Raw genomic sequence first — 12213 nt, forward strand, 5'->3', positions numbered from 1 at the left:
CCTCCACAGCCTCTCCAGCAAAGGCTATCATCGGTGCTTTTGATTTTAGCCATTCTGACAGGTGTGAGATGATATCTCAAAGTTGTTTTGATTTGCATTTCCCTGATTGCTAAGGAGGTTGAGCATGACCTTAGGTGTCTTTTGGCCATTTGAACTTCTTCTTTTGAGAATTCTCTGTTCAGTTCAGTGACCCATTTTTTAATTGGGTTAATTAGCATTTTAGAGTCTAGTTTCTTGAGTTCTCTATATATTTTGGAGATGAATATGGTTTTTTTTAAAGCAAATAATTCAGACTCTTAATGTTGTCGTTAAAATTTTCAGCCTAGGCTAGTAGATGGCTCAGTGGTTAAAGATGCTTGTTCCCAAACTTAACAGTTTGAGTTCATTTCCAGGAATACATGATAGAAGTAGAGAAATAGCTTCTTCAAGTTATCCTCTGACTCCCACATATGGTCTGTACTATGCATGTACTACCTTTTTTTAACCCTAAATTTTAAGTGCTGTAATTCATTGTTGGCTATTTTTTAGGCAATAGTTCTGTTAATTTCTGGGAGAAATGGATAGACTTTATTGGGAGGTGGAGGGATCTCAATTCTTTAAGTGATTTGGAAATACCTTTTATTCTTCCTGTCAAGAATACTAGTAAGGAGCCATTGTGTCAGAACACATTTGTAATTCAGCACTTGGGTAGCAGAGAAAATGAGGGTTTTAAGTTAGAAACCAACTTGGGCTACCTAGTGTGAAACCTCATCTCAACAATAAATCTTAAAACCATAATTATAATTTTAAAGGGCTGTGGAGCAAGCTCAGCTGTTGAAGTCTTTGCTGAGTACTAGAACCTGTATAAAAGCAGGGCATAGCAGGATGTTTCTGTAGCAACAGCCCTGAGGCAAAGAAAGAGAGGTGGAGACAGGTGGAGCCTCCAAACTTGCTGGCCACAGTGATAACTAAAGCTGTACCACTGTTTCTTGAATTAAATACTTAACACATTTTTAGAGGCTGTAAGGGACCTAGAGGTTTCTTGTTCTGGCTCCTTACATTTGCATATATGATGTGACCAAAGTTATAGAACTAATTAGTGGTAGCACCCAAAAAAATGAAAGCCAACCCTGACTCTTTGTTCCAGATTCTGGTTCTCTATCAAGTTCCCAACTCTTGGGTAATTTTCATTTATTTACTAAACAGGCTGGGAAAGGTTAGCTTTTCTTCTTTGGCTATGAATATATTAGTAGCTCATTGCTGTTAGATCTTCTCTCTTTAGCTAATTTTCAGTAATTTCAATGCTACAAATATGTCAGTTCACTTATCCCTGTCTTTTTCCCTCAGCATGCATGTACTACAGGCACTGCCACCCCATTCACTGTACAAATTAACTTATGAAAAAGGAACATAGTCCGTGAAACCACTTCATAATAGGAAGTACTGTGTAAATGTAAAGAGGTCATAACCATGAGATTTGCTCCTATGATAATTGTTATTTGTGTGATTACTCTGATAGAGACGATAGATTTAGCTACATGTTCAGGGAAAATGTCTATATTAAACTGTTAAAGGTGAGCATAGTGTGTTTCCCTGTCCTTAGCTTAAGTGAAATAAATTTAATGTTCCATTTCTCTGTTAATTCTCTGCAGATTATTTCAGATTATAAATATTTCATCTGCAATTGCTATTTTGAAATTTATTTCTGGCACTACTTTAAGTTAAGAATTTTCAACATTCCTTATTTGTAGTTACTACACAGTTGTCTATATTAACAGGTAAAAATCTAATTTCTAGTTAAGTATCTAACAAGTTTTGTGTGACTTCAGATAAGCAAAGCACTTTTTCAGGAAAATACCATGCAACAGAGAAAAACCCTAGCGTTCATTGGTTTTTTTAGCTAAATGTCCCTTCATCATTTCTCCTGTCAGTAATAGCTATGAAAAAAGGTTGAGAAGTATTATTTTAAAAATTAAGTGGTTACTTGAATGTACTTAGCTTCAGTTTCAAAATAGTTTACGGTTGGGCAGTGGTGGCGCACGCCTTTAATCCCAGCACTCGGGAGGCAGAGGCAGGCGGATCTCTGTGAGTTCGAGACCAGCCTGGTCTACAAGAGCTAGTTCCAGGACAGGCTCCAAAGCCACAGAGAAACCCTGTCTCGAAAAACCAAAAAAANAAAAAAAAAAAAAAAAAAAAAAAAAAAAAAAAGTTTACAAAGAGTAAAAAAAGATAGCAGAGTCTGGTGAAGGGTTTTGGAAGACTGTTTCTTCCATGAGTTATGAAGTTTGAGCTAAAATTAACTTCCAAAACAATATAGAGATATTTGTTTTAAAATTTAGAAGCTTTTTCTCCCTGAGGTCTACTCCTGTATCTGTCTATCTTATTTGTGTTAACAGTGAAACATGCTTAAAATAATAAATTATTTTAGGTTAATATTTGAGTAGCTTTTTTTCATTATTAGAATAAATGATCATGGCCACGAAAAAAGAATAGTCATTTTACATATGATGATACATTGTTTTCTTTTTACTTATTCTTTCATGGAACTTTTTATTACTTCTTTATAAAAAGTTTAAGTAAATTAAAATATTTAAATTTATATATTCTTGCGTCAATTTGATTTTTAAAATGTTTTTGTGGCTTGGTAGTGGCAGTGTACACCTTTTTGGTTTTTCTAGACAGGGTTTCTCTGTATAAACAGCTCTAGCTGTGCTGGAACTTGCTCTATAGACCAGGCTGACCTGGTACACAGTGTGTGCCTTTAATCCCAGCACTATGGAGGCAGAGGCAGGTGGATTTCTGTTTTAGGTCAGCCTAAGTCTAATCTACAGAGCAAGTTCCAGAACATCTGAGGCTACACAAATAAACTTGAAAAGTGAGGAGGGGGAAAGAGGTGGCTTTAATTAAAAGCATGCTTTTAATCCCAGTATTTGCGAGGCAGATCTCTACGAGTTCAAGGCCACCTTGGCCAGCTAGACTAAGTAAATGTATAAAACTTACACCTGGTACTGCGACAGCATTGTGACCAAGTGTTATAGTTTGTCTGGGACTGTCTAAATTTTATTGCGAAAGATTTTACATACTAGAAAATCTTTCATTCCTAGGCAAACTGAAAGGGTTAGTCACAATGTTTAGAGTACCATAAATTGGTTAAAACTAGTAAATTGGGGCTGGAGAGATGGCTCAGAGGTTACAAGCACTGACTGTTCTTCCAGAGGTCCTGAGTTCAATTCCCAGCAACCACATGACAGGTCACAGCCATCTATATGAGAGCTGGTACCAACACTGTATACATAAAAAAATAGTAAAACAAAAAAACAACCTAGTAAACTGAAAATATTACTATCAATTTTCTCCCCTCCCCCAAACGGTATTATGCTCTAACGTCTGAACAAAATACAAATTACCAAGAACTTAAGTCTTAGTGTGAAATCATACAACAAAATAAAAATGTCAGGCTACTATTATTTCTGCTACTCTTCATTTCATATTCCATTTCTTTTCGCTCTTGATTGTACTGAGGATAAAACCCATGCTCTTAAATCCTTAACGATACTAAGCAGGCGTTCTTAGCACTGAGCTACTAAACACACAACCTCAATATATTACTTAAACTTTTTGTCTGTATGGGAGAGTATTCATGTGGTAGTCAGAGAACAGTAGTCAGTTCTCTCTTCCACATGTGGAATCCTCCTAAGACGCCAGCTCACCTTGTTTGTCAGGCTTGGCAGCAAGTACTTTTTACCTACAAGAGATCTTTCTAGCCATAATTCTCTTTCATCTGAACACAATAACCTATTTGTAGATTTTTACTTGTTAATTTATTAACTCCTAGTTGTTGTGAGGTTTTTTTTTTTGCTTGTTTTTAAATTCCAAGCTCTTGCTATGTCTCCTTTAAGGACAGTAGGCTCCCTGGGCTTCAAGGAATCCTCCTGCCTCAGCCTCTCCATGAAATTATAGACACCTGCCATCATGCTTGCATTTTGGAGGAACTAGTTAATTTTTTTTTTAATTTACTAAATGATGAAGTGATGTGGAAGACTTTTCATATGGCAGTGGAATTTAGGTTGATTGTTCATAATAAGTGAAGGATATAGTTTTCCTAACTGTATTATCAGGGTAGATTGTTCCATAACCAGAAGGCTGCAGTAGAAATAGTGGAAGAGCTAGGATTTGGAAGGCACCTCCAATCAAAATCACATAAGAGAAAATACTGTTTTTTCTTTTCCTATTTTTTTTTTTAAATTTAACTTTATTTTGTATACATTGGTGTAAAGGTGTCTGGTCCCTTGGAATTGGAGTTTCAGACATTTGTGAGCTGCTGTGTGGGTATTGGGAAATGAACCCGGGTCCTCTTGAAGTGCAGCCAGTACTCTAACCCCTGAGCCCTCTCTCCAGGCCAAGACAGGGTTCTTTGTGTAATAAAATAGCCTTGATTGTCCCAGAACTTGCTTTGTAGACTAGGTTGGCCTCAAACCTGCAGAGATCTGCCCAGGTACTTCTGCCTTCCAAGTAGTGGGATTAAAGGTATGTATCACTATGCCTGGCTCACACTTTTCTTACTTGAAGAAAATTAATCGATTTAGTTTTTAGAAACTAGAAGCCAGTGGATACAGCAAAACATTTTAAAGCCTTAGAATGCTTTTTTTTTTTTTAAATAGCAAATACTTTTAAATTGATAGCATTTTTTTTTTTAAACTGTGGACTAGCATAAATGAGGACTTGATTGGATTAGTAGAATTCAAGGTAGGAATGAAGGGATCTGTTGGTTGGAGTGGCATCATAAAATAATCTAGTAGACATGGTGGCACATACCTTTAATCCCAGCACTCAGGAGGCAGAGGCAGGGGGATCTCTCAGTTTGAGGCCAGCCTGGTCCACAGAGGGAGCCAGGGCAGCCAGGGCTTCACAGAGAAACACTTTCTTGCAGGGGTTGGGGGTTGTAGTATCTCAAATCTATGCAATCCCATGCAACATAGGTCATTTTTCTAATTCCTTTATAGGCTCCAAACACTCAAAACACTCATTTTCCGTTCACCTGCAATAGTTAGCAGTTTATAAATGTTTACTTTTCTATAGCTCCTTTATATTTATTTTATTCTACAGCATATCATCTCCTAATTTTTCTCTGGTTACAGCAGGATCACTATGATATGTTTCTTAACTATACTTTTGCTTTCTTCTGAGGCAAAACATAGTTACAAATGAATGGAACTTAATTTAGGTGGGGTGGTTAAGTAGTTCTGAACTTAGAGGAAACAATATCACGAGGAAGAGACACCAATGATCTGAGTCATCCAGAATGTCTTAAAGTCCACACTCAGTTCTAAGTGTGTATTTTCCTTTTCTTAATAAACTGACTGCTTTGCCACAGAGATCCCAGCATTGTGGAGGCTAAGACAAGAGGATCTCATCTCATTTGAGCCTAGCAGAGTGTTAGACTGAAGATGAAGTTTGAGGCTAGCCTGGGCTACATAGTAAGACTCTGCCTATGGGAGCTCACCTAAAGAATTTGATTACAGGAAGAAAAAAATATTTAAGAAAAAATACAAATATTTAAGAGTGCTTAGAATAGAAATGATAAAAGCTAATAAGCCAAATGACAATTTTTTAAAAATAATTTTTCCATCTTTTATTACAAGCCCAAAATCACTGACATGATTGTCATAAGCTTTTACCAGCTGTGGAAACATTTTGAAAACCACTCTTTCCCTAAAAAAAAAAAACGTATTTACCTAGCCAAGGCCTCTTTTGTTTTTATTCACTGACTGTCCTGAGAGACTTTTTTATCTCTTCATTTTCCTTTGTTCCAATGTCTGATAAAGCTCATGATTTTAAGTGGCTTCCTGTATCACCACCACAGTGATCAGCCTTTATATTGTGAAGGGGGTTCGCTGTAGCTCTTTTCATCTTGATAGATTCTTGTCTATGACAAATTAAATATAGGAACTGTAATTGCCTTCCAAGCAGAAAAGCCACTTCCCTGCTATATTGTAAATGCCAAGGTGTAAAGTCACCAAACCAAAGTCTCTTCTGTCTCCTGTAGTCACTATAGGCTCTGAAGGATCAGTGTTTGCTTGGCATCTGCCACTGACACCTGCCTTTTTTTTTTTTTTCAGACTAATTTAAAACCCCAAAGTAATCTATTGACCTGTGTCTTTGACTGTTGTAATTGGTTAACTTGTAAGATTTGACCTCTGATATTTGCTAACTTTTTATAGGGAGTTGTATTTGTAACGGAAGAAGAGAAGAATAAAAAATAGTAGTTTTAAAAGTGGCCTATGTGACTGCTTTTCTAAAAAGGTATTTAATGCTCTTAGTACTTTGGCTTATCTCTTTGAAATAAAGCTAATCCACAGGATTGCCTTACATTGTTGTACTCTTCCTTTCTTGATTGTTAATCGCATTATCTTAGAGCCTAGAAACTGTTAATATTAGCTAAAACTACTTGGCTGCTCTATTAGAAGTTTCTTTTTTGTCAAGTATTCCCCAATCATGTTTCTGCCTCACAAGGAACCCCAGGTATTCATGAGGTAATAGAGTACCTAAGAGGCCTAATGTTGTGGACACATTATGGTAAAATATAATTTGGGGTATTAACTTATCAGCTTCTTTCTTTGAAAAATAACCCCATAAGAAGTCATATCTATCTCTGGATATCCCAATTGTTTGCTCTCCTTTAAGCCAAGAAAGCTCTTTGGTTTGCTTTTGTTCTGGTCTTACTGTTTTGATACCAAACATTTCCCAATCTTTATCTTCTACAGGTAGACTGGGTGCAATGTGATGGTGGCTGTGATGAGTGGTTTCATCAAGTTTGTGTTGGTGTATCCCCAGAAATGGCTGAAAATGAAGATTACATCTGTATAAACTGTGCAAAGAAGCAAGGGCCAGATAGCCCAGGCCAAGCACCACCTACTCCCTTCATAATGAGCTACAAACTACCAATGGAGGATCTTAAAGAGACCAGTTAGCAGATGCTTGGTTAGCTCGCAACATGGGGGGAAGTGGACCACATTGAGACCTTTCTCATCAAGCAGAGTGGTTCTGACCACTCAGAATGTTGTTCCCAAAGATGAATGGACTTCAGAGAAAGTCCTCTTAGTGCTGGCTTCCTCTGTGTATGGATTGTGTGGGCTACATTCTCAATCATCTGTGCAGAGGATGTCTTCTTTGGTACAGCAGCCAGTATTTCAGCTCTTGACTCCTTTGAGTATGGTTTGCTGCATTAAGGTCGGGTTCTTGGTGGAACTCTCGAAGCTGTTGGCGTTAACATGGTTTGCTTAGTGGGGCGTATAAGATGTGACTTATGACAATTGAAACTAGTTGTGGATGGTTACACCTACAGGTGGTGCCATCGGAGGGCCTGACTGTTTGAATCTCCTTAGTTAGGATAATTGGACAAGAGTCAGAGTACAAGTCTCTTTCTATAATTACTGGCATTTATGCCCTACTGATCCAGTTAGGAGGAACAGGCCAAAGTTACCCTTTTAGAAGTCTTGGGGTGGCAGTGCAGTTTGTAGACCTGCTTGTGCTTATTTATACCAATAAGAAAATCCTCCAAAAGAGCCCCTCACTTTCCTCAGGAGGATGTCAGCAGTTTAGAAAATCTGACTAGACTGGATTCTGGGAAGAAGGTTTTTTCTTATTTCAAGGCAAGTATCCCATTGGTGTGAGAAGTCGGTCTGGTCTGTTTTAGAGAAGGGAGGTACATGGATCCTGGTTCTGGAGGAAATTGGGATAACTAATGAAAATATTTTACTGAGCCTTGGTGATGCATGCTTATCTGGGAAACCCTCTTCCACAAGTATTCCAGACTCCACCATGCTTCAGGCATGGCCATGAGCAAAACTGGCAAATAACAGCTTTTGCCTTGCAGCCCTAACCTTAATGCCTGTAGTTTCCAACATGGCCCCAGAAGATGTTCATGAATAACACCATAGCTTCATCAGAGGATATGGGGTTATATGTCCTCTGGGTGTGAAGCTGTTTTAGTAAATCCGTTTTTAAAAAGAAAGACTTGTTTTTACTTTTTTCTAAATGTCTGACTACTGACTGTTCTATAGATTATTTTTCCTTTTTTAATATACATATATGAATATAGATATATATATATTTACTGTTACCAGCAGCGTATGACAGAGTTTGAGCATCAAAAAATCCATTTGGGAGCTTGCATTTTCTTTCTGCTTTTTGATAAAAAAAAAAAAAAAATCCCATTCCTTCCTTGTAGTACAAGGAGTTAGCACTCCCTTCTCCATTCTCACTTAAACATATCTTCCACTTTTCTTCTGTTCAAATAGATAATATATTTCCTCCATATTGGGACTTGTCCCTGTCTGTTGGGCAGCTTGGTCTTACTCTAGTCAGTACTGAATGTTATGTATGTTTGAAACTATGGTGCTGTGTCCTCTCCTCTGTTGTGTTCTGTGTTCTCATAGAGGTGTTAGGTGTAAACTCTTACTAGAAGGGGACTAATATATTTTAAAGGACAAAAAAAATTTTTCTAAAAATATTTATCTTCACTATCCTGTGTTCTTTATTTTGGTTTAAGAATCTACAGTTTGACTTAAATTCATCAGTTATCCTTTTAAAGGGGGCATTGAGCAAACCTAAAGTTTGTCATCTCTGCTCCCCTTTGCCCCAGTCTCTTAAGGAAATGTCTTCTAGTAACTAGAAGTGAGATGTACTGTCCAGTTACAGACTGTGTGGGTATGAGGGTTACCTCAAAAGGCATCTTTAGAGAAAAAGTTTTTCTTACAAAATGTCTTCTCCCAAGTGCTAACCAGGCTTGACCCTGCTTAGCTTCCAAGGTCAGACTAGACATACACATGCAGGTGGTACGGCTGTAGGTACAACATCCAGTTTCTGGTTTATACTACCTACTTTTTGGTCTCTTTTACCTGTTCGATAATATTTGAATATCTTGACCAGTTATACGGTTTGAATGTGTTGTTGTGCTTGTGTCTTGAATATCCATCTCCGTGTGGGTGTGAGTAGCAGTTACAAGGTTAACTAAGTAATTAGTTAATTTCATACATTTTTGTTTTGCCAAGCTATGAAGATTATCACTTAAGAATTTTATTTGGCTGTTATAACAAAAAAAGCACAATATTTTTTTTTACCTTTTTGTCTTTGTGAAAGACTTGAAATGCTTGTGTTTTAAAAATTGAGTGTATTCCCACCCTTCAGAAATTTAAAATGTAAGTTATGGAATCCCAAAATGCACATAAAATAATTTGATTTTTCTTCCAATTAACTATTTTCTATTAGCTGTTCTCAACAGAACAGAATTGTGAGGATGCTGAAAGGCGATTGTTTGGGGAATAATTGTGTACTTTGTACAGTGTTCGTCCTTTGGAGACCTCAGAAATAGGCAGTATGTCTGTACCTGTGACTAGCTGCCTGTCATCTTCTGACATTTTGAAACTTTTAAATATATAATTTAATTGATTCATTTGGCTCTTTCTGTACTTATTTGAGGAATTTGGCTTATCTTAGCCATAAATTTATACCAAAACTCAAAAGAACATAAGATAGGGGCTAGAAAGATGTCTCAACAGCTCAGAGCACTGGCAGCTCTTCCAGAAGATCCAGGTTCAATTCTTAACACTACATAATGGCCCACAACCGTCATTAACTCCAGCTCCAGGGAATCCTGCATCTTTTTCTGGCCTCCAAGAGCACTGCACACTTGTGGTGCACAGGCGTACATTCAGGAACATTCTCAGACACACAAAATAGAAGTAATTAAAAGATAGTTTAAAAATATTCTAAGGATATAAGGAAAAAACTAGCACGCTACCCACAAATTATAAATCCTGTAGTTTGTGAGTTAATAAGAGTCATCTATCTAAGGAAAAGTAGATGTTCTAATGTAAAGCATTGTTTCACGAAAATTACAGCTACATTCTTCTGTATTTGTTTACATTTTGTATTAAAACTTGATTTATAATGTTTCTCTTTCTGTCTCAAAGTTACAGTTCTTTGTTATTAGTATTTTAGATTAAGCTTAAGTATTTACTATTTTTTTAAAATTATTTTTCACTGCCTTCATTGTGGATATTTTGACAAAGGTAACAGAATGAAAAGAAATTGAAGTCTGCAAAGTGTGGTGTAGTATAAACACTAATCCCAACACCTTGTGAGTCAGAGGCAGAAGTTTAAGGCCAGCCTCATCTACATAGCAAGTTCCACACTACCAGGACTACATAGTAAGACCCTATCTCAAAAAAATAGTGATAGTAGTTAAGTCTTTGACAATTCTTGACAGGTCAAGTCATTAGAAGTGTATGCAATCCTCGTATTCGGAAGTACAAAGTAGCAATGGTTCCTAGTCCCTAGCTAGTGAGATGTCCTCATCCTCTCGTCGATGTTATTTCACTTCTGTTGTTCCTGCAGAAGCCACGAGGAATGTGGAGTTGGAGAAGTGTGGCTCCCTCATGAAGCTGCTATAAACTAGCGTGACATGTCTGACTCTTGACTTGTGCCTCAGTGAGATACGAATTACTGCCTGTCACACTTCAAAGAACTGGAAAGCAGACAGTAAATCTGTGATGCCCATGATAAAAATGTGCCAAACCCTACGTTAGCCTGAGTTCCTAGTGCTTCCCTTCCGTCTCTGCTTTTGTCCTCGATGGGAGTCCCAAGAAATGTCGATTTTCTTGGTTTGCTGGATGCAGTTCATGTAAAGAAACTGCTTGTCAACTGGGTGTGATGGCATACACCTTTAATTCTGACACCTGGTTACAAAGTGTGTTCCAGGACAGCTGCACAAGAGGGAGAGCCTGTCTCAAAACCAAACCAAAAAAAAAAAAAAAAAAAAGAAACGGTTTGTCAGTGATTTAATTCTGTAGTATATTTGGGTGTCAGTCAGTAAAGTAGGAAAAGTGGGGAAATTAAGAAAGCCTACTTACCTTTCAAAAAGTTAGGGCAGTCTACTTGCAGGAGAAAGCAACAGTTTGGAGTGGATCTTACAAAGTGTGTTCCAGGACAGCTGCACAAGAGGGAGAGCCTGTCTCAAAACCAAACCAAAAAAAAAAAAAAAAAAAGAAACGGTTTGTCAGTGATTTAATTCTGTAGTATATTTGGGTGTCAGTCAGTAAAGTAGGAAAAGTGGGGAAATTAAGAAAGCCTACTTACCTTTCAAAAAGTTAGGGCAGTCTACTTGCAGGAGAAAGCAACAGTTTGGAGTGGATCTTGAAATTTGCAAATTGTGGTAATTTTAAGCTGTTGAGTCCCCAAATAACCCTAAAACCAGGTCCAATAAAGTTTCACATGTTAATTAATTTCATGTGTGTAGAATGTTGCTTTTAAGTTAGGTCCTTAAGTACCACACCTTTCAACCCTCCTGTTCCTTTAAATCAAACCACACCATTACTTTGAATGTAGAAATCCAACTGGTATTTATAACATAAGAGGGAAAGAATGAACATTGGAGTCTTTGAGAGAAATTGGAGTATTCTCTTGACCTGGGTCCACCCACTGCTCAGTAGCATAGGATGTGCCCTGGGAAAAGACACACTATCATGTTCTTCAATAATGTGTCTAGCTGGGCAGTGGTGGCGCATGCCTTTAATCCCAGCAATCTGGTAGCAGAGGCAAGCCTAGTCTACAAGAACTAGTTCCAGGACAGGCTCCAAAGCTACATAGAAACCCTGTCTCGAAGAAAGTGTCTAAACAATATAAAGGACCTGTTTATGATTAATGATTGATTCCCTTTTATGGTCATTAAAATTTACCAGGGTTATTGATGGTAAGTTAACAAATTAAAACTTGATTTCATGATGTTTGAGCATGGCTTTTGTTATTATTACATCTAACTTTTTTACATTATCTGTCTGTGCTCAGATTCCCCATTCCAACTCTCACCCCGTCCCATCATTTATTTGTATTGGTGTGATTTCAAATGGTAACCAAGTAAGGGTAAATTCTGAGAATGAATACCGAAAATCCAGGGGAAAATTAACAAATAAATGGTAGCCAAACCTGTTTCTCATATTTTACTTGCTATCTATAACATAAAAAGCTAAGCTGAAAGGATGATTTTATTGGTGGTATGGTTAACCTGTTATCACTGCTGAGAAAGGGATGTGTGTGTTAGAAATATGGAGTGTGGAAGAAGTAATTCTTGGTGGGTTTTTTTTAAAGTTTTTTTTTTGGGGGGGGGTTCGAGACGGTTTCTCTGTAGCTTTGGTGCCTGTCCTGGACTAGTTTTGTAGACCACGCAGGCCTCGA

General features: G+C 37.4%; 1 protein-coding gene across 1 annotated transcript in view; it reads left to right on the plus strand.

Annotated features, from left to right (window-relative positions):
* Kdm5a (lysine demethylase 5A) overlaps positions 1-10806 on the plus strand; it is a 91545-nt gene extending 80739 nt beyond the window's left edge. Inside the window, exon 28 of the mRNA XM_050148319.1 lies at positions 6744-10806. Coding sequence (XP_050004276.1) covers positions 6744-6950 — 207 coding nt within the window. The 3' untranslated portion in view covers positions 6951-10806. The remainder of the gene's footprint in view (positions 1-6743) is intronic.
* The last annotated feature ends 1407 nt before the right edge of the window (positions 10807-12213 follow it).

Source organism: Alexandromys fortis, unplaced genomic scaffold (genome assembly GCF_014885135.2).
Source record: "Alexandromys fortis isolate MF-2015 unplaced genomic scaffold, M_Fortis_MF-2015_v1.1 scaffold_59, whole genome shotgun sequence".
In the NCBI taxonomy this organism is placed as follows: domain Eukaryota; kingdom Metazoa; phylum Chordata; class Mammalia; order Rodentia; family Cricetidae; genus Alexandromys; species Alexandromys fortis.